At 37.9% G+C, this 22,772-nt stretch overlaps 1 protein-coding gene across 1 annotated transcript in view; it reads right to left on the reverse strand.

Annotated features, from left to right (window-relative positions):
• The window catches only part of LOC104401423 (LIM domain-binding protein 3-like), a gene marked incomplete at both ends in the record, with an annotated part of 66,840 nt that extends 44,753 nt beyond the window's left edge, over positions 1 to 22,087 (reverse strand). The window contains 2 exons of the mRNA XM_010014614.1: positions 6,587 to 6,662; positions 21,936 to 22,087. Coding sequence (XP_010012916.1) covers positions 6,587 to 6,662; positions 21,936 to 22,087 — 228 coding nt within the window. The remainder of the gene's footprint in view (positions 1 to 6,586; positions 6,663 to 21,935) is intronic.
• Between the last annotated feature and the right edge of the window lie 685 nt (positions 22,088 to 22,772).

The following is a 22,772-nucleotide window of genomic DNA, read 5'->3' on the forward strand; positions in this document are numbered from 1 at the left end:
CTTCCGTTTCGTAATGATTTGCTATTAATGCATCTTTATGAAACCAAAATAAAAGGTAATAACAAAAAAGAAAAATACTGCCTTTTCAGCAACACAATGCAGGAAATAAGTTGTTCCATGAGTTCTGAGGAAATTCATGTAAAACTTCAGTGTTCACGTTGCCTAAAACACCCTATCACTGCTTCAGACTCCTTCCAGTGCAACACCTTCTAAATCCCTAGGCCCAGAGGGCACCCAACTCCTTGTGGAAGCACAGAGCACCGTTAGGGTTAAATTGCTTCATTTCATTCCAACTACTGGCAGGGTGTAGTAACCACAGCTCTATACTTTTTGGAAGTATGGACAATTTTATGAAAGAGGGATACAAACATTGCTTTCAGGTGAGCATTTTACACCTTTACTCTCAGTTATCTTCTTCTCTAACTTCTAAAGGCTCAGTGATCGGAACATGAATAATATGATTCTAATGCTGATTATCTTTAACATCTCTCTAATGATTGCCTTTTGAACATTGCATCCTGCGTTCTGGAACTCATTAGCACACGTTTTAAAATAATAAATCATATGGTTTCAAAAGCTGTTTCGTTTTTCACTGCTGTTTGCCTGTAATTACATGCTTTGGATAAAAAAAAATAATCTATAGCTGAGGTACCCAACAAACTATTTGAATACTTGGCAATTTACAGATTTCTCTAGAGCTATAATATCAATTTGTAGTTTATCTCAGAAGCTCCTGGCTCCAGCCTAGCTTGGGCTTTTTTGCTACAGGAGAAGGATCACTTCAACCTCTCCCTCTGGACCTAGATATGCTGCAGCCGTAACTGGTACCTGGATGCCACAATGCACACTCACAGTTAAGAGGCCCACTAGTAATACTGGCAGCATGCGGCAGTCCAGCTCTGGAGGACAGGGACAGGCAGGGGATGTTATCCTGAAGAAGAGATGGAGCCCACAGTCTGCCCCCAGCAAAAGCCAATACAAGGTCAGGTGGTGGTCTGCAGTGACATTTTGCCCCCTTTAGGCTGGCAACTGTTTCAATCACCATCATTAACATCTTACACACATAGCCTTGCAGGAAACATAGGCCTGAGAGAATAATTTGGCCTCTGATTTTCTACTTTAGCTAGTATTGGTTATCATTAATGTAATTTACTGATATTGATACTAAGGATCACTAGAAACAGAAATATTTTATATTTTTCTCTTGGATTTTTCTATATTGCATATTTAAATTTAGGGAGATTACATTTGAGAAATAAAGATAATATGGCCAGATTAATTAAAATTAATTGGAAAAAAACCCTAAAGGTCTAAGGTTATAATTAATCACCACATTAAATACATTTAAGACATTTTGAATCGAAAATGTAAGGCAGATAAAATGAATTGAGAACATTTTTCTTAGGAATAAATAGGAAGAGGTTTTAGCTGGCATTAATAGCTGCCTGAGGCTGTAGAAATAGATAATCTTAAAAGCATTTTGCAGACTATGCCTTGTTAAATAAATACATTTGAATTATGTACTTCAGTCATTATACTCTGACATCAACACCAGCAAATAACCAACCATTAAGTGGCCTACTGCAAGCTTCCAAGTATCATTAAACAAACAGAAAACAGGGATTCTCTCCCAAAATGTCTTGTAACAGAGGCACAAATGCATAAGGACATGTTAATAAATTAAGTCACCACTTGTGCAAATGACTTTTACATGCTAGCAGAGAGGGACAAACCAAATATTTAATTAAAAAAAAAATAAAATAGAGGCAATAGAGAAGAAAAAGGATACGCCACAGTTACACTTGTTTGTTGCCCTGAGAAGTCTGTGGCTTTTATCTAAGTTAACTGTGGGTTTCCTTTCTAAACCTCTAAATAAAAGGACTTGCAAGAGGATCTGATTATAAAGTATCAGTTTCAGCTGCTAATGAGATGAATGCCAGGTATTTCCTTAATCCTAATGCATTTGCACAGTTTTGGTGGTACTGGACACTAACAGTAGGCAAAGGGAAAAATACAGGACTACCATAAAAAAAAAAATAGATTTTGCTCATCTTTATACATCAATAGAATCTTAGTTTCACTCCTTGAACAATTTCTAGTTGGAATACCAGTGTGCTGATAACTCAACACTAGAATTCCTAGGATCCCAGTGATTCCAGGTTAGCATTCTCCCTTTTGAGTTAATATTCATGGTAGTTTTAAGGTAGTTGCTTTTGCTGTGTTCAGGAGGAAAACGATGAAACAGGAAGTGCCTCAGAGAGCAGCTGTATAACTTCTTCTAAAGAATCACTGCCCAATAATCAGCTTATTTACCTCTTTCCTTTTGTGATTGCCAAAGAATCTCTCATTCAGTTTATTCCCAGTAGATATTTTAGGATTATTTTTTTTCCTCCAGTTCAGCGGCAAAAACAGATCAATGCAGCGCTTCTGAATACATTTCTGAATGCGAAGGTCAGATGTCTAATACTGAGCAGCAGCACGGCTTTTGGCATTACACCACATGAAATGCAGCCAACAGTAACAAACGTTCTCCTGTTTCCCAACTCTTTCATCCCATTCTGTTGCAGTCTCTGCGGCTGGAAAAGCAAGCTAACATTTCAAACTCTGCAAGTCTGATGCTACCCTTCAGCCGACCAGAAGAGGAGGCTCTGACACTGAGCAATGCGCTCCTTCCCTGGAGAAAGATGCCGTGATCCTGCAGCAATCCCTTATTAGGAGAGGAAAAACTGCGTTTTAATGTCCCAGTGTAATGTCAGTGAATGAGCTCAAAAACTGATAAATGTAGTGAGGTCTCAGACATTTGGGAATAGAAGGAAGCTATGAATCAGCTGTTTCTTTTCCAAAATATTATTTTTCTTTTCTTTATAAACATTCAGTTTCCACGAAAGGCAAATGCTCCTTATGTATCAGAGAAGGGGAGAAACAAACTCATATTGGAAAACACAATACCAGTTTTTCAGGTCCTCTTCCTTTGGCAGCCCATGCTCTATTTATCTATTGCTATGACTGTACAGTCTTTATTCACTTCTTGGAGAACAATTTTAATGCTATACTAGTGAATTTGACCTCCCAACATGCCAAGTTATTGCCTTAAACATTTTAGAGAAAGAAGGAAATGGTGGCACCATGACAATAAGTGAATGCTCAAAGACATCCAACAAACACCTTTTAGCTCAGCCAGCTCTTCCATCCTATGCTTTGCTTAAAAATTCAATCATCTCTTCATCTATTTTCTCTTAACAACATGGATTCCGAAATTTGTCAGGAAACAAATCATAAGCATCATGAGATCCTCACCAGGACTCTGAAATAACTGTGTTCAGTACTGTTTCAGAAACAGGACAAGAGAGTCATATTATTAAAATTAAAGAGGCTGCCTTAATACCTTTATGTAAAGGGACAAATGTTAAAGCTATGCTTAGCCTTATAGCTTCTGCTTGAACATTTTGAACTGTACTGAGCTGAATCTTCAACCATGTTTTGTCCCCCCAGAAAAGCTGCAGGAATTCACTGACAGCTTAGTTTCAATCCTTGGGACTTATGCTGACTCATTTTATTATTTGAGTGCTTTCAGCATTAGTTATACCCTTTCTTCCAGCTATGCCACACCTATGCAAAAGACTTGACTAAATACTTTGACTAAATCCAAAAGATTTGACTAGACTAAATGAAAACTGTTTCAAGTTTGAGATTAATGTCAGATAAGGAAATAGTGAAACTACACATCATTCCAGTAACAGCCCTACAGCTCACTAACGCCATACCTATGGTTGCAGAAGCTGTATCATCCATAGTATCGATCAGCTCAAGGAAGTCTGGATAGAATATATGTGTAACGTCAAAAAAAAATTATCATGGTGAAGAATTCCGTGGTTTTTATACCTTCCTTACATGTCTCTAAAATGATGTATGCTTCTTTTTGTAAGACACAAAGAACCATAACTATAGCAGTCAAAGAAGACATACATGCTTGAAAATTAGTGGAACTGCAATCAGATCAGCAACAATGTACAAGAGAATTTATGGTTTAAACTAGATACTGAACTTGCACATGCAGATTTTTTTAGCTAACGTTGCCATGCCTTAACCTTGACTCAGAGAAGAGTGAGAAAAACTTCTCTTGATGTTTGGGGACAACACGGTCATGACTGTCTTGTAATGAAGTTTTTTGCTCTTTTTTGAAATGCAATGAAATTCATTTCATGTGACCTGTGAGAGTCTAAACACTGTCAAGCAGTGATATGGAGGTGACAGCTTCTGCCCATGTGTCACAGAATTCTTTATTCCTATAGTGATACTGTTACTAGAAATAATAAGGGGACAAACAAAGAAACCTTGATTTTTAAAGTATATTTACTGTAACACACCTTATTGCAACGTCCCCATAGCACTGTCTGTATCAGTAAAGACTTTATAGTCTGGATTTTGAGACTTATCTGGTGGTTCAATGTCTTCATATCCTTCCAAGCCACCCTTAGGGAAGAATTTTTCTTCAGTTAAAAATTGACTGTTGTCTGCTAGTGTATATTAGTGACAAATGTCACTCCAGCATTCGACTGCTACCTCTTCCCCCTGGGCCAAAGACTTAAGAAGACCTTTCTGAATATTTCTACTATGTTTCCCACCATACCTTCTCATAGATACCACCCTTTTCCTCCAAACAGGTTCCAGTAAATCTCTTTTCCAGCTGCAAGTACTGCCTGTAGTCCATTCAGAATAGGTGGCCTCCACTCCACCTTCCAACTCAAACCACTCTATGATTCTGTGATTCCTAAGCACTGATGCGCACAATTCTCAAGTGTGAGAAAACATGCTCCTGAAAAAGGGTTGAGTTCCTTAATCCTCATCTCTCTCTGAAGGGTTAAAATAAGTAATATAAAGTGACTTTATAGCTTTCACGCCAAAGGCACTTTTAGGACCTTTAGAAAAACCTGCAGTGGGTGAAGTTAACTTTTCTATAGGATAGATAGTTGAGGGAGAAAACTGTTTTGTGTAGTAAACAGCTTTAAATACCTACAGCAGTAATTTTAAAATTGACACTTGCCAGGGAAGAAATGCACCTGTTAGAGAGTCATGAAAATCTGATGTATAGAAACCTGTGTGCCTGTGGTGGAAGTAGGCTAACTGTCATACCCGCACAGGTGCTTCTGAGGGTCCCAAAAGATAACCGTCACTCTTGTGCTGGTGAATTACTCTGAATAGACATGTCTACTTGCTGCATTGAAAACTAACAGCATTCTGTGTAGTTCTTGAGGGAAAATAAGTACTCTCTCCTCCTTCCTCTCCCTATGACTTTGCTGGTGCAGCTGAACATCAGTCTAACTGGAAGAATGATCCATTGTTTTTCTTCTAGGAATTTCGAAGTCCTGTTTGGTGACTCCTCCAATAACTTTCTCCAAGATAACTTTTATAAAATCATGAGAGAAGCAGAAACAGCTCTGAGCAAGGCAATTTCTTAATTTCTTCTGCCCTGGACAAAAAGTTTACTAGATCCAGAGCAAAATAATATTATTTCTTCCTCAACTAATAAATGGCTGAACAGGTTCATTTCAAATTTGACAGAATAAAAGTGAATCAAATTAATCTGCCCAAGTGTGTTCTCTTCTGTTATTTTGCACAAATTTGCAGCGGTTAGAGGGATGATGTTATCCTCTGAGCTTTGAATTTGGAAAACATGGTGTTTATAAAAATTACTTAGAATTCTATCTATCTATGGAAGTCAGAACTGCCAAAACCAGTAGAACATCACCTAATTCTCCATGTATTTTGATCTTCAGTATTTCTTATTTACACAACATGCTAGGGATGAAACTGGCATTCTCAGAAGGGACAAAGTTGCAGAAATTGAGATTTTACCCCCTCTCCATTTATCTAATTAAATGTATCAGCAATAGAAATGTCCTACCTAGTGCTTCAGCCTAAGGATGTATACAATATTTCAGGTATCCTCGCTCCCCAGTACCGCCCAAAGACACAGGTGATGAATTACCAGGTACAGTCAATAAATGCTGTTTGTTCTGATATGAACATTTATTTTATGGAAGATGACAAGACTTGACAACAGAAACCAAGCCATCCAGTTCCTCTGCCACCGGTATCCATTAAATTGACTTATTGACTTATCTTTATTTTTTATTCTCACATCTTTTGAATAATGTGACAAGCATACAATATGATGCAAGGTTCCAAATGCCCTAATGTTCTCATTCCAAGTCAGTGTCTTTTCAATTGTAGTCAGGACTTGGGCACACTCAGGCACAGTCTAATGTTTATTTTCCCCAGGAATCTACAAAAGCAAATTTTGAGAAGCTTTGGTAGCCTCTTGCAGCCCAGATGAAAGCAAGCTGCTCAGAATGGGGTAGACCAGATAACATCGGAGGATAGCTGGATGCTTTGGTTCTGCTAATCGGAAATAAACAAAAACCAGATCACTAATACATTGCGTTATGACAGCTTTGCTGACTGTGCATTCATTCAATGCTTACTTATTTGGGGTGGGCAAAAGCTATTTCCTGTAGAGGTATTTACCTTCACTGTGGCAGATAAAAATGGTATTAACTTTGGCTGAGGAGAAATTGTCACATACCTTCTGGTGGGGAATTACAGCCCTGGGAGTATCAATTCTGGGCGTTGTAGTTGAAATTGGCACTGGACGTTTAGATCTAGGGACACCCCCCAGAAAAGAAAAAAAAAAAACAAAAAAAAAAACAAAAAAGAAAGAAAGAAAAAAAAGATTAGCAATCTGGACTCCTACTTTTCAGCTCTAATTTAATGCAAAAATGCTACTTCATCAGGACTGAAAGCTAAGCATAGCCTAGAATTCTTCTAGTGTTCACCATGCTGCTTCTGCATCCTCATTTATAAAGGTCTTAAATGTGAGAAAAAGTTTGATATAGTTTCCCTGAATGATGAAAAGCCACCAGTTGCAGAAGCAGCCTCTGACCTGGGAGATAATCCCTTTTCCAGTACCTTGTGACAAACTGCATTTTCATAGATGACAGTCAGCCACAACTAGATACATTCTGGGAAAAAGGACTTGGAAGTGTTTTAAAATGCAGAGACTAAACTTCAGCACTGAGGCACCTGAAGATCAGCTCCTCAAAAGATTATTTAAATAGCTTAGGTTGTATAGCAACTGTCATAATTTAAGCATCTCTGCAGGAAGAAACATGGCCTTAATTTCAGACAGTTTAGTTTAAAAAGGAGCAGATCACTACTGAATTAACAATATTCTAGTCCAAATGCCTGCCTTTCACCTGTATTTGACAAATATACATACATAAGCATTTAAAAACCAAAAATAAACTCCATTAAAATGCTTTCAAAACATAGTTTGCCCTTTCATTGGAACATAACAAAGAAAGCACAGAGACAAATCCTAGCTGAAGCACTCAGGTAAGTGTATTTGTGGGAAGTGTTGTGAGAAGCTACATAGCTCTGAACATCCCCCTGAAGTCTTTCCAGTACATATGGGATCACCAGAGAAAATGAAATTAAAAATGTAAAAATAGTCAAACAAAAGAATCAGAATTATACAAGTAATATCCTATTATCAACCTAGAGATCAGGATTATGCCTTGAATTCTCATCTTTAAAAAGTACATTTCAAAATTAGGACAGGTTCAAAAATGAAATAAAAATTCTTAAAAGCATGTAAATCAAGTGGAAGCGACATTTGGAATTGTTTGCTTTAGAGAGATGAGTAAGGGAAGACATTACAAAGGCTTAGAAAATAATGAACTGTAAAAAAGGGAAGTAAAGCTACATTCCTGGACACTAAATGAAATTAAAAAGGCAACACACACAAAATTGATAAAGGCAAACATTTTTTCCTAGAGTACCTGATTAACCCGAAATGAAACTAATTGATACAAGACACCATTGAGACTACAAGAACAGTAGGATATTAGAAAGGATTAGATATTTATACTCGCAAGAAAAACCCCAACAGCTGCTGTACCTTGGGTAAAAATAAGCAGCCATACAGACTCTCATTTTTCATGGCACAACTTAGAAGACCAATAGTGGGAAAGCAGGATTTCCTTACTGAGGGCTGTGTTGTACGTTCCTTTGAAATACTTCCCAGTGGCATCTACCAGACAGAAAGCTGAGCTAGACAAAAACTGGGCTTATCCGTAGTTGCAATCCCTGCATTAATAACTAGTTTCACATTCAGCTGTGTTCAGCTTTAGCTGCCACATCTATATTTCCATAAACAGGAGTAAACAAACAAACAAACACAAACCTAGGAAAAAGGAGTAATCCTTATAGGAACTGTAAGATTTCCATACAGAAGAAATTGAAGTTATGCTACTTCAAGAGCTGAAAACAGATGATGTAATAGATGCCTACCTTACAACGAGACACTATGAAAGTGAACAGTTTGAGGAGCAATGAAAACTGGCATTTTGTTAAACAATAGGTAATTAACCCTGTGAAATTCGCTGGCAAAGTATTCCTGAAACAAGAGGCTAGAAAACTGTAAAAGGCACTAATGCTGATACTCACAGGTGGAGTCTATCACAATATACTCCTTAAGATATAATTATCTGAGAAATACATACTTTCAAATTCTAAGAACAAGAGTTAATCACTAACTGCCTAGAACAAAATTTCCTCAAGCAAGTTACCAACTGATCTTCACTCAGGAGAGGGTGCTGTACCCTTCCTCCAACCATTTCAGCTTAAAAAGAGAAACAATAAACCTTATTCATGCACATGTATCATGAAAGACAGCAAAAAAAAAGAACCCCCCCAAAAAAAAAGATCAGCTGCAGTCCAGAGCAAAATCAGAATTGCTGAAAATTGACTGTGACAATTTTATGAACAGGGATGTAGGTGGAGATTCTGATCCTCCTTCCATTGGTGTAATTTCTGGGTACACCCAGTTATTTTTCTGAAGTTACATGTGGGGACCTGGGCATACCGAAGACTGGAGCTGGGCATAGTAAACACTAAGTGTCCCTCTTGCTCTGCTCACCGATCACGAATTTTAGCGCCAAAGTTGCTCTGCACTGTAAATGCTGCTTGTCACGTACAGAGGTATAGCAAACAACCACATACTGCATGTTTGAGTCATAGCTGGAAAATACTGGTATTGCAGCAAAGGAATTTATTTACCAAACTACTCCATCACTTCTGTTGTTTATTGTATGTCTATTTTCTTTCACTCATTACCTGACCAGAGAAGATGATGTTAAAAAGCTGTATTTCTTCCACATTACTGATAAGCTACATCTGTCATTCACAATGCTATCCAACCAAGATATTTATTTCACACTGACTTTGAGGTTTCAAAATGCTACTTTAAAACAATGAGGTTCCTACATAACTCTGCCCTGGATGTTTATAGCTTTGAGATTTAAAAACAGAATGGTGAGACTTGGTAGATTCAGCAGAGCCCTGAAACAGAGAAAAGGGCAGAAGAGGTGAAGTCAATTTGTGGAATGAAAGTGTATGTACTTACAGAATAAAGTGATTATTTACATAAGAGCCATTACTCCTCTCAGAAAAATGTCTGGAAGTTCAGGTTAATTTTTTCCTCCCTCTTTAGCTAGACGTAACACAAGTTTGACTTTCAGCTGATGAAAACTCGTGTGTCCAGATTTATATCTTAATCCATTGGTTAGAAAATTATTTTATTCCAAACACTGAGGGAGTGTATTTACTTAGCAGGGCTATGAGGAAGATGAAAGTCCAAACCTCCCAAACGGCTGTGACAATTTTAGATTTGATGTTGAAATGTTCCATCAAGATCGGTTTTGTGGTTGTAATTGGATATCAACTTTTAGACATTTTCTCCTATATTTTCAAGTTAAAAATGGAAGCAAAAACCTCATTTAAAAATGAAAACTCAGAACAGTTTTAACAATGACCAAATACATCATTCTGGTATTAATTCTCCTCCTTTCCACAGATACATCTCTCCTCTTCCTCAACACGAGTTCTCTTTCTTAATGATGTTCAAAACCAAGATGGATGTTGTTTTGCAAAGCAGTTCAATTTGATAACACTGCTGATATGGCTGTCAAAATTTCTACTTGTTCCCACGTAACTAAATGTACCTTGAAGAGCACTTCAACCCTGGTATCTGCATTCACAACAATGGTTCATTTGAAGTCAACTGCATCAAGAGGAGCTGCCTGCCCCAGGAAGGTTTGCAACAGAGTTCTGTAATGAACTATCACTTTAACCCATGTCCTCAGAGGAGCACAATACTGTACTTGCAGAGAGGTGACATGATCTAAGATATTAAGAGATAATAGCTCTTTTTCATCTTCATGTGGCTTTTTTTATATTTCATATCTTCACCAGTCAGTGTCTAGTTCTCATGACAGCTAAAATAAACATTTCTTTTCTTATGGTAGGATTTTGCTTTCATTTTAATACAGATAAGCTCTTATTTAGGCCTTGTTGAGCATCTTAATAATGTTATCTTAATATTTCAACCACTAGAAAATGAAAAGGGAAAAGTGCATAGATAAATAATAAAACAGATTAGATTAGATTAGAAATGCCTAGAAAACATTTTACATACTTTACTTGTCACCTAACTTAAACCGAGTCATTCTGGAGTGGAACAGGTAAGCACATAGCAGGATGCAAAACAACAGAGCATGTAGAACTGGGCTTCTGATCATGTATCTGTTTTAATGCAATAGTATTCCTGACCATTTGGTAGGGGTGGGGGGGGTAAGAGGCATAGAAGGGACAGACTAAATATTAGACATGGTTATCAATTTGAGGTGTCCATTTAATAAGATCAGTAACCTGTTGCTTAAATCTTCAGCCAATTAAGTAGCCAAACAGAAGCTCCTTCTTGTTTGCAAGTCTTGCACAGAAAATCTTGAGTCTTGTGATACCATGGTTTAATTCTCTAAGCCCTGCCTGGGACATCAGCAAACAGTTGTCTTAGTGACTCCAATGAGATTCACAAAGACAAAACCCAGAACACTTGATGGTACTTCAAATGTAACTGTGATCACTTTGGGGCTAGGATGAGACCTACTTTCCCTCTCAGGATATCATCTGTGCCTGCAAGAAAATTGGAAAGTATTTCCATCAGCAGTTTTGCTCTTTATATATTAATGGTGAATGCAAATATTACCACTTAGCTGGATGACTGATTTCTTAATTATTTCTCTGCATTGTGCTGCACTCAGATTGCAAGACAAGCAATTATGCTTTACAGACCTAATATTCATACTCACAGCAATATACGGACAAAAACTTCTCATGCATAAATGGCACCAACCTAAAAGGGAGCTGCTATTCAAAAAAACCTATGAAGGAATTTGTTTGGAAGTATGTAGTACCCATTATCCCTTAGAAGGGAACTGAGTCAGGGGCAACCACAAACATGGAATAGAAAGGGAAAGGAAAAGGGAAGAAACCTTGGAAATTTTTGTGAGAGGAAGGGAACTGGAGACTGTGCATAAAGCTGAGATTCTTAAAAAAGAACATGTATTTAAAAAAACAAAAAAAAAAAAAAAGAAAAAGAAAAAGTTGGAGAAGAAAATTCTACTCTCCTGGTCTCTCTTTGACCCTTTCTACTTCTGTGGCATACACACAGTGCCTGTTGCATCTTCTTAACTCTTCCTCTCCTTCCTGCTATGCAAATTCCGTTCTTTCTTGAACTGCCTTGAATTCTGTCCTCCAGCCTGTTCCCTCCTGAATGGAGCAACTACCTCCTGACGCCTCCATCTCTTTTTAGTTGACTTGCTACCAACAGCAAAATTCCTCCATCCCAGCAGCTTCTAAGGGCAAATGGGGATTCTCTGCCAATATCCCTGCAGTTCTGCTCTGTGTGTGATGGTTCTCCAAAGGATACTAAGTACGGAAGCTGAGCATATGCCTGGCACTCACCCAACACACACAGCAGGCTCTATGCTTAACCTCCATGAAGCATGAATGCCTTTTTATCAGGCAAGTTATTTTCTTGCTGTCCTCTACTTCCTGTCTTTGCACTGGTTTTAAACCATTTCCAAACCTTTCCTCCTCTTATCGCTACCAAAAACTCAACTCAGGGAACCCATAAAAACATGTGGGTTCATCCCCTGGAAATTTCATCCAGTTATAGAACTTGTTCCTGCTGTCACGATTGAATTTGCTTGTAGAGGTGTACTGTCATCAACACTGTTGAAAACATACATTAATTTCTATCAAATCCAAAACTTTGGTTATATGTAATAATAAATAGATCATAAGAATTTGAAAATGAGCTTGTTTAGTGCTGAATTACCAAACACATCACTGTTATACAGTGATCAGCTGTAGCTCACAAAACCCTGTTGACATCACTATATTGTCATTCAAATGTCATCTCACACAGCTAAGTTGCTTTAAGCTTAAATGTTATTTTACTAGTTTTCTTAAGACTGTTCATCCATAGATTATAATCACAATGGTGCTTACTGAAATTTTTAATGTTAACCCAATCCAAATTCACATTTGACTTCAGATTTCATTATGGGAGTTTTGCACAGCTTTTCTAGTTATCCATACTAACTCGATTCAAATAGCACAGGCTTCACAAGTAAAATACATTTTAACTAGGCTGAAACAGGAGCCTATTAGAGGGAGGAGATGGGTTGCTTTTACTTTCCACTTTTCATTTACGTGTTTTCTATGGCTATTACCGATCAGCTAAAAGCATTAGAAGTTCCTCTCAAAGCTTGCAGAAACATTAAGGGGAATAGAAGTGGTACTTTCAGCACAGTGCAGGCAAAACTGCACTACTTCAGATACTCAGAAACTATGAATAGGCATTGATCATAGATAGAAAGGCACTATCCTCACCTTAATAATGAATTGGCTAAATGCCAAATTTGGATTGCCTAGTTACAGAGAATGGAGTTACAGAATCAAAACAGAGCGGCTGAAATACAATCAAAATTATCAGAGAGGGACCAAAGCTTAATGGTACATATTCAGATACAGTGTCTCACTCGAAATCTCTAAGTTCAGCATAGAAGTCAGTACTAATTTCATTATTATATTAATTACTTATAATTACTGAGAGATGTTTGAAAGAAATCTATAAGGCAAACATACAAATAATAAGATAATCTGTTAGTTTAAGAAGAACAGAAGAAAACATTTGAGTTATGAAAGGATCTAATAGCATAGCACAAAGAATTAGCTATTACTAACAAAAAACAGAAGAGGCACTGAATAAAGGTTCAGCACCTGTAAGTAACCTATCATACCCTGGTCTTGAGATGTGACTCAACCGTGCCCAGTAAACATAATAAATAACAATTCTCAAGAACTCAGGTACAGACTTCAGAGCAGCACTGGGGAGTGCTGTAGAGCACCACCCTAAAGAGCCAGCTTTCAAATCAGGGAATCACAACCGAACTTCAAAGATATGACGATTGACAGAAGAATAACATAAAGCTTTGTAACTGCCTTTTGTTCATATGGAGGAGTTCAAGTGTTGTTCAAATCCAGATTTCTACACTATGCAGATGAATTCTATTCTTCCCCTTGCCACTCAGCATTTTCAAAAAGCAAAAGCTTAACTCAGAACAGTTTGAGCATCCTGACCACAAATTAATTTATTCAGTTTCCTAGAAGTGTTAATGAAGCATATTTACTTAGTCGATTTTCCTGTAACTCTTCTTACTTAGGATGTGCATCTTACTGTGTGCCACATAGCTTTTAGAGTATTTCTAATTGACATAACTGGGAGACAAGAATTAGTGAACACAGAAAATTAGCTCTTAACTACAGTATGCCTCATTTAGGACTTAACTTTTTCTGCTTCCAAGGTAAAACACTTCAATGAGCTTTCCATTAATGCCTGTATCTGAGATACTTCGACTGGAAAGAAAGTCAAGAAAGTTAGGCAGGAATTGTCAAAATAATCTGTTTCCTTTTGAGGTACTAAAGTACTGTTTGAAGTTGTCATTACACAGTAATGCAGAAACTTCACATGTACAGGCCAGCCTGTACCCAGTGCTCAGCACTGCCATGCTGCAATAGAATCCAGCCAGAGAGAGCGCAGAGATGAAGTGGTGGCCAACCCCTGAAGAAACCCCTGAAGATGCCCGAAAGCCAGGCAAAACAGACCTTGATGTATCACTGCTCTCACTGTAAGAAACAATGGGACCACTGATGATTAAAATTTTGTGAAAAAAAGAATGAGCCCTGGCAGCTTTTATAGAGGTTGGTGGGCAAGAAACACCACAGTAAAAAGGATCCAAAGGAAACTATGAACTTCACATGCACAAATAACACATTACAAGATGGATCTAGTAAAGCTTTAGCGTTTCACCTGATTGAATGGTTCCTCGTTCCATCTCTAAAAAGTACTCTATCATCCATTCCAATCAGCTTCAACTGCGTAGTTTACATTTTGACATGACCATGCTTAAGCTAATCAATACTAAATATGAAAAGGTCCCAGCCCTAATATGTTGTGACCTTCCTGTCTACTCTGTAACATATCGACTTCCTCATTGTAGAATGCAACCAGTAACTGTCTGAAAGAGTACAACTATCGTGTACTTAGTAAACTATATCAGCCCATTGACTCTGGCAAGATGTGCCCATGTTTCCCCACCTTGACCTTTCCATGGTGGAGTGCAACGTAATATGCGAAAGGATTCTCACGGAGATTATCTTTCTCAGACAAGTAACAATGATTTTTTTAACCTCACCTCTAAGCTGGTATTTAGGGGAAAAAGAATTGATGTGCACTCAGAAGAGTTCCAATCCCTAAGTAGAATCTTGTTGTAATGAAAACTTCATTGCCCTTTAAAGCCTTGGCACATCTCCACAGTTTCCAGGCTCTTTTCTAAAACTAATAAGAACACTTTATGCAGTGAGTGTAAATAGCAGTCCACTCAGTTAAACTGCTCATGTAAGGAATATATTTATATTTATTACAGTGACTGACATTGATATTTTATTTCATTTTCCATGGAAAAAGCCGCTCATTAATTTTAACAACATTAAATGTTACTACTTAAAGACAGTAACTCACAGCCCTTTCCAAATGCTAGCCTGACATCTGTTAACTGTCCTCTCATACCCGCATACAAAGACAACTGGGCATGCAATAGGATTCTCCTTTATTTCACAAGGAGTGAGAGGGGACCACCTCTCTCAGCTCACAGTAACACATGGTAGCTTCTTTAATCCACTAGTAGGATATGCTTTTTTAAATGTTTTGAACATACAGCATCATCAGAAGTCCAGGGAAGAAACCTTGGTTATCGGAGGCAGATGGCTCTTGAAAGTTCTAGAGTCACATGCAGATATAAGCAAACTAAACTAACAAGTATCACATTTCACATCCACAATTAGTGTTCCTCTCCTTTATATCCGCTTAAAATTTTAAATTTTTACCAGATTGTGATTCAGGAAAGCACAGAAGTGGTTGTTTGATTGTTCTGCTTTTCTTGTCTGCCCAAAGGTAGATTCTCTAACATCTCTCCTGAGTACAGGTACATGCAGTTACCTACAGACTAAGGTGCTCACTGAGCGAGTGGAGGGCTCCAACTGGGACTGTCTATATGGTCACAGATCTGAGTACGTGGGCCAGTCTAGGCCATAATTATTCATTATTATAACATCACGTGGAATATCTAACATTGCATGAACTTTTAATTTATTTCTTTCTGATACTTAGCCAGTATTTTCTTAATTTAAGCATTAAATTCTATGGAGAATCATAGTGGCATATTTGAAAAAAATTTATGGAGAACTCAAGGGAGTGGATTCAGGAATGGAGCTTCATTCTTTAATTTTTTCTTTTTATACTCATATTTGATTTTTCAAGTGTCCTCTAATTTCAGGCTATATTTCTATAGCAATATGAACATATTTGTACTTCAAAATAGGATAAGAATTCACAATTTCTAGTGCAATGTTACCAGACACAAATGGCACATCTTCGTTAACACTTCACTAAATACTGTGTTCTGATAGGAGGCAGGCATTCATATCCTTAATCCATGGTCTTGCATGCTCACAACCACCTCACTTCTGCATCCAGTAATTCAGAGATCCTTACTGGAGTCTTGATGTGGTCCTCGTTCCCTAAACTTTTAAGTGCTGCTACACTAGCTGTTGAGTCCCAGGTGGGACTCCTGAGTGTGAAAGTGTTGCTGCAGCCTCATCCAAGGAGCAGTCATTTGGTACTGGGCATTCAGCTTCCACAGCTTGAAGACTGCAGTCAGAAAGGCAGGAACATCTTAGTCACTCTAAGAATGGAATTCAGGAGATATATTCACAGTGCTGAACATGAACACTAGTAAACTATCACTAGCAGTAGTGTTCTTTTAAAAAAAAACAAATAAAAAAAAGTCATATTCATACAGCCTGAAGTCCTACCTCTAGTCTGTAAGCAGTCCCTGAATGAAAACATCATTAGTCTGACGAATGTAATGGAATCAAAGCAGGTAAAAAATTCCAAATCCATATTTTAATTTTCTGTTTGCTTTTACTAATCATCTCCTACAATGCTTGTAGGAAACATTTCTACAAAATAGTCCTAGTACCACTATTTCAGACTGTGTTTTCATCCATATTGTTTATATAGTTTTAATTTACTCCTAAACTGTGACAGATACTCTCTTCTAATTCTTCTGATCATAAACTCAGCCTAAATCTGATTCTTATTTAAAATACACCCATCAGCAGACCTAATACATGCACAGAATCGGTTACTATTCACAGCTTCAGACAAAAGAAAGCAGTTTGCCATAACCACTGAATTCCCCTTGCTTGCAGTTTGCTGTCACCACATGCTTTATTTATAGCAGGCCTGAAATAAATACTGCAGGATCAGCCATCTTTTGGTGCTGTACAAAAAAGGAAAGCTATTAAATATTTACCGTAAGTCTCTCACAGCTTTACTTCTGACACTTTCCCTTTCACTAGAGAAAAAGATCATTTAACTCACAATTTTTCAGGAAAAGACAGTCAGTTGTGCCTGTCTGGAAGTGAATGGTAGCACCATTGGCATGCCCTGGGAGGGGAAGGCTGCGTCAACACACACCAAGCGCAAAAAGTCTGCACAACCCCTGCTCCTCTCCAGCAGCACAGGGTGACGCCAAGGCAGGAGCCTTAGAGTGTTCCAGGAATGTTTGTGCCAGCAGAATGAGGCGCGCTCATGTTACAGCACTTTCCAAAACCAAGCCAGTACATTTGGTGAATCCTTTCCAAGGAGGCTGATCAGATTCCTTGAGTAAAGATCAAATGAATGTTGTGGATGCTCCACTGAAACTGTTGACAAATAATACTGCACTCTTGTGCATTGCATTTACTGTGAATTTTAAAAAGCAACCCATTTGTATGAAATGAAAATAGATTTTGCATGCATTTCATTTTTCACCTGTGAAGTGCAGGACAATAAGTTCATTGCCAAGTATTTGTGGAACAGCCATCCAGTTAAAGATGAACTTTAACTGGCCTAGAACTAAAATGCCTGGGGCAGCTGTGTAGCTCAAGTAACTGATTAGAAACCGATACTGAAAAATGATTGAGAACTAAATTCCAGGAGGTCACAAAAGACTAAAAGCACAGCAATGTCTTTTGCCACCACAACTCAGGTCATTAGAGCATGACCACAGCCTTCCGTAGCATTGTCTAGCAGAACTGGCACCAATCCCCATCAGTACCTCTATATTAATGTGGGTTTCTAAGAAAAGAGCAGCATCCATTTAAGTATTTAATGGTTTAGAGTATCAGCCTTGTTTGCCTCAATACTATCATGCCTCATGGAGTTCTAGTGGGTAACACTGCACATTGCCAAAGAAATTTCTTTTCCTTCTCCCCTCACTGCTGCTCTCTTTTCTTCAGCTCAGAAGAGAACTCACTTCCTAGATCTATTTTGTCCTCTACACTGAAGGAAGCAGAGCTGGTCTAGAGGGTCCCATACTTTCCACACCTCTGGATCACAGGTCTCTTTCTCCAAGGATGGTCCAAACAATTCAAATCCCTGCCACTTGCCTGTCTGCATCCTTTAACTTTCCCAAAAGCAGCACAGGGAAGCACACTTCAGTCACTGGAGAACTAGGTAGCCAGACACTGAAAATGAGCAGTCCTAAAATGCAGTGTTTCACTCAAGCTAGTTACAAGGCAAGTTCTGGCTGCCTGATCAAAACTCTGGCACAGCTGGTGACACCTCCATCTTAATTTTCTGGTTTCACATGAAAACATAGCATGGGTGAAGTAATAAGGACAAATTTAACAGGGAGTTTAGGGAAGGAAGCTGCCAGGAAAAACAAAAACAAAAACAAAAACCAACTCGACATCCACAATTCCTGAACCCATAATGGGATTTTTACATGACTGAAACATGGAGAATTCCACTCAGGCCAGCACTGTGCACTAAGCACTCACTGAAGAGCTGTGTTAGTGTACCTTGAACAATGCAGACTGATGGTAGTTGAAGAAAAACTAAGTTTGTATAGTCAGAGGAGTGCAGACTCTCACTGTGTAGGCAGGCAAGTACAAATGGGCATTCTTAATGCTTCCCTTCTCCTACGTTTGACAACTTGCAATTTGACGTCCTGCACAAGTGCTGACACCATGTACAGCTTTTTCTTGACAGCCAAATAAAAAATAACCAGTTCCCCACCCTGAAAAAAGAAACCCACAGGAAAATTGAGTGTGATAATAAAAGTGAGTAGCAGCAAACAGTGTCCGAACTGTCAGGTTATAAACAATGCCCATGAAACCTTCATAGCCAGGATCAATAATAGCAAAGGCCATTGCTCTTGAGAGCCAAGAGCCATTAGAAAAATAAAAAGCTTTCTGTCTCAGAGCGTTTATGTCTAGATTTCACATTCTGCTGTTTCTTCCATGGCCTCACAGACTAAACAAGCAAGTTCACTTATACTTCCAGTGCTGCAACAGTGAAACCAAGCCACAGATTGCCTGTTAGGGCATTCCATGACTTTGAAACATATTGCGTAGAGCCATGTGACTATTTCACATAAATGTCTAAGATTACCAAAATTCAGGGCTTAAGTCTTCCCATCACAACAGTCAATTTCCTAATGCACATATATGCCTTTCCATTTGAAAGGATTTCCAATGTTTCCAAACTTTTATGCAAATAAGACAACCGAGTGTACCCATCTCTACCATCTTTACAGAAACTGGCTTTGTTTTTCCCCATAGTAGTGGAACACTCCACTCCAGTTTCAGTGCTGCAAGCTATGTCTAAAAAAGTTAAAATGATCTCTTAGCACAGTCATTTTCCTTGTAACCAAGTCCAGGAGATTCTGCCTTTCTCCTGTTTTGTTCTTACTTGTTTGAAAATTACTATCACTAGTGATTGCTCCCAGATTTTTCATGTGAACTATTCTTCTCACCAATAAAATTTTCATAAAATAATTTCTGTTGGGAAAAAAAATTCATTGTAAATTTTGTGCAGGTGATTAAACTGCCGCAATCTTTTCGTACTTGAGCAAATTAAGCCATTTGTGCCTAGGAAAATAATTTTTCAAAGTGAGATTAAGCTAACTTCCCAAATATTGTGGAGATGCCTTTTGTTCAAGACATTGGGATGCTCGACCTGCATAACTGATACACGCATACGTCAGCTGGCTGAGATCACATGCTGATAGGGTTTAGCTTGCACAAACACCGAATTGTGCAAAGGGAAAGCCAGCTTAATTCCTCTGAGCACAACTTTCTGAACAGCCCCATAACATCTAAGAAAAATGCTCAATTAAAAATAAAATAATAATTACTTTTCAACGTTTGTTTTTCCCATACAGCTCTAGCAAAGCTGAGTGGGTCACCAGTGCAAACTAATAGCTCACATGAAAAAGCAACTGTCATACTGAAGAGATTCTATGAATTGCATAAGTTTAGAGCACAAGCATCATCTGTGAAAGTTCTCATTTGCTAACAAAGAAGTTGTCTGACCTATTTGTGCTTAATAGTATTTCACACCACTTTATGCCATTTCTTTTCTTTTCAAAATGGATCTTAACTCATTTACATCTATTATCTATGTGAGCGTATTTCAGTCTGTGGAATGCTGCATTACTGCTTACTTCGGCTGTCCATTATCCACATAACTTTATTATCTGAATCACATACTACTGTTTTGGAACTGAGAGACAAGGCAAGCCTTTAAAAAAATAATAAAATAAACAATAGATGAGCAAGAAAGCAGTAAATAATGACACTTCCACTAGAATTATGCAAAGAATAATGTACACCACAATAAATAAGCCTTTAGCATTCTGAAAATATTTTAAGAAAACTAACAATTACTTCAATCATTCAACAATAAATAAGTTGTCCTGGATGCTGTAAATCACTTTTTTTTTTAATGATGTGGCAACTAGAATTGTTGTCATTTAGCAACAATTGTCAGCAAGTACAAAAGCACAACAATTACTCACATGAGATGTCCCTGCCAACACTTGATCAAAATTATGGTTTTAAGTGACTTGCATCTGTGGTATGTATTAGGATAGTAGGTTTTGTTAGTCAAAGATTTGGGAACCCATCCTCTGTATGGAAGGAGAGGTGATGATTTGTAGTTGTAAATGCCAAGCCATAGAGACAGCCACTGGACCATTTTTCAGGTCCAATATTCAGGAAAATTAGCCCCAAACATGCAACAAGCCAAAGCACAAAATGAAACATATTTTCTCAATGAAAAAACACAAGGATCCAACAGAAAAGCAGACAGAAGTTCTAAAATAAATTACCAGAAATTATTTTCCCTAATTTTCAAATAGAAAATAATCCAGAACAATGTAAATCTTTTTAAAAGGGTATCATACATATATTCATAATATCACTAGCATTCATTAGAACAGAGAAAAAGAAGCTGGATTGAGCCATAGGATAAGAATTCAATCACATGCATAAAAATAGCACCCCATCTCCCCTTAACAATTTAGGAAGACAATTTTCTTCTGGCTCCTAATATGAAGCCCATTTCAGTACCTTTACGATGAGGCTCCTTGTCTCTAACTCTGGCTGAAAATCTTGCCTAAGCACACTAGAGGCACACACGCACAGCCTATGAGGCAGCAGAATTTACTCCATACATCTCCCTACCTCCCTTGCATTCACTGAAACAGCTAGAGATTTTTCTTTGAGATAATCTGGAATATCTGAAAAGCTTTAATTTAAACTCTTTTCTAGGAAATACCTAAGTCTACCCAGTGTTCTCACAGAAGCTAACAAATGTGTTGCAATTTTGTTAGCATCCTTCTACTTTGTGTACTTATTTCATAAATTATCTGGAACGCCCACTGAAAGGCAAACTTGGGAAATTCAGCCACACATTTTGCTTTAGAGTACCCTGCTCTGTCTTGGAAACCTCGGGTAAAGGTCTTTTTTCCTTGGGTGTTAGTCTGTTCCTGATACTGTTTAGCTCTATTGCACATCCATGTATGAGTTCTTCTGGTATATTCTCAGAAATTATACTTTCACATTACAACCTGCTTTCTGTACCAGTCTTTGCCTAGCCTATGTAAAAATTATCTTCTCCACAATGCAATAAAAATAGCAGTTACTTTGCTTTATAACATCATGGAGTTTTAAATATTAATGCAGCTATTACAGAAAATCTCTGTGCAAGGTTATCTGACTTGAGAGCAGGTTTCCTTGGAAGCAACATTAACCAAGAAAAGCTGAGAGACCTGTTATGTGAAGAAATTCTGCTTTAACAGAATTTTTAACAGAAGCTTGAATGGGTATGGGATTACACCTGAACACAGTAGGCTAAATTCAACACAGATAACACTCAGCGTATCAACCATACCAATTTCTATAAGAATCTATGCTGATTTCTATAAGAATCAGAGCAGATTTTGGCATTCTATCTCATATCTGTGCATTGAACAGTTCAAGTAAATCTAACAGAGAAAAAACATTTATATCACTAAGTCACAAGTTTCATAGGAAGCCCGTAGTTAATACAAGGACTTTAACTTGCATCAACATACTTCTGAAGAGTGAGGCTCAAGTTGTGGCTGGCTGACTTGATCTTGTTCTGGGCCTCTAAGTGGGTCATGCTGTCAGTGTTGACTCCATCAATGGCTACCACAAGGTCACCTTGGTTCATCTGTGACTGTGCTGCCTTACTGCCAGGGGTGATCTGTGTGGGAAAAGGAAAAAAAGTCATATCAGGATAAGTCATTCTCTACACAAAGCTCTCACAGAGAACTCAACTTTACCGAGGAATAGATGCAGCAATAAATACGGTAATAGATACAACACTAGCTGTATCTGCTATTGTATGGGTGGAACAACAAAATTTACAGAAATGAAACAAACTCAAAGTTAACTCACATTTCAGGACAACATCTACTTATTATTACTTCCATTTTGAGAGGTTAAGCCCAATTCAGTGGTTCCCTTACCACATACTATCTCTTCCTCAAGGAGATAATGATTGCTATTTATATTGGACTACTATATAGATACATCACTCAGAAGCAGAAAACTAATGAACCATTATCTACTGCATGATTTTATTGTATTTTTCCTCCTAAACCCTGTTTTTCTCAAATTAATTCATTAGATTGAGCAGACAGAAAATGAACGTGTGTGCGGGGCCTTGGACATGCTTTGCTTCTTTTATAGTAAGCTTTATAGGAAAACATTCTGCTTACCCTTACCCACGTACAACTACAACTCCATTACCAAGACAGATTACTACATTCCTGCAATGGCCTCATCAACCTGTTGGACCTGACACTCCAAAGACAGACCAGCACTTCTAGAAATAAGAAGCCACAATGCTTCAAATACAACCCCAACTACTGAGACAACAGTTCTGC

Source organism: Nestor notabilis, unplaced genomic scaffold (genome assembly GCF_000696875.1).
Source record: "Nestor notabilis isolate BGI_N333 unplaced genomic scaffold, ASM69687v1 scaffold4745, whole genome shotgun sequence".
NCBI lineage: Eukaryota > Metazoa > Chordata > Aves > Psittaciformes > Psittacidae > Nestor > Nestor notabilis.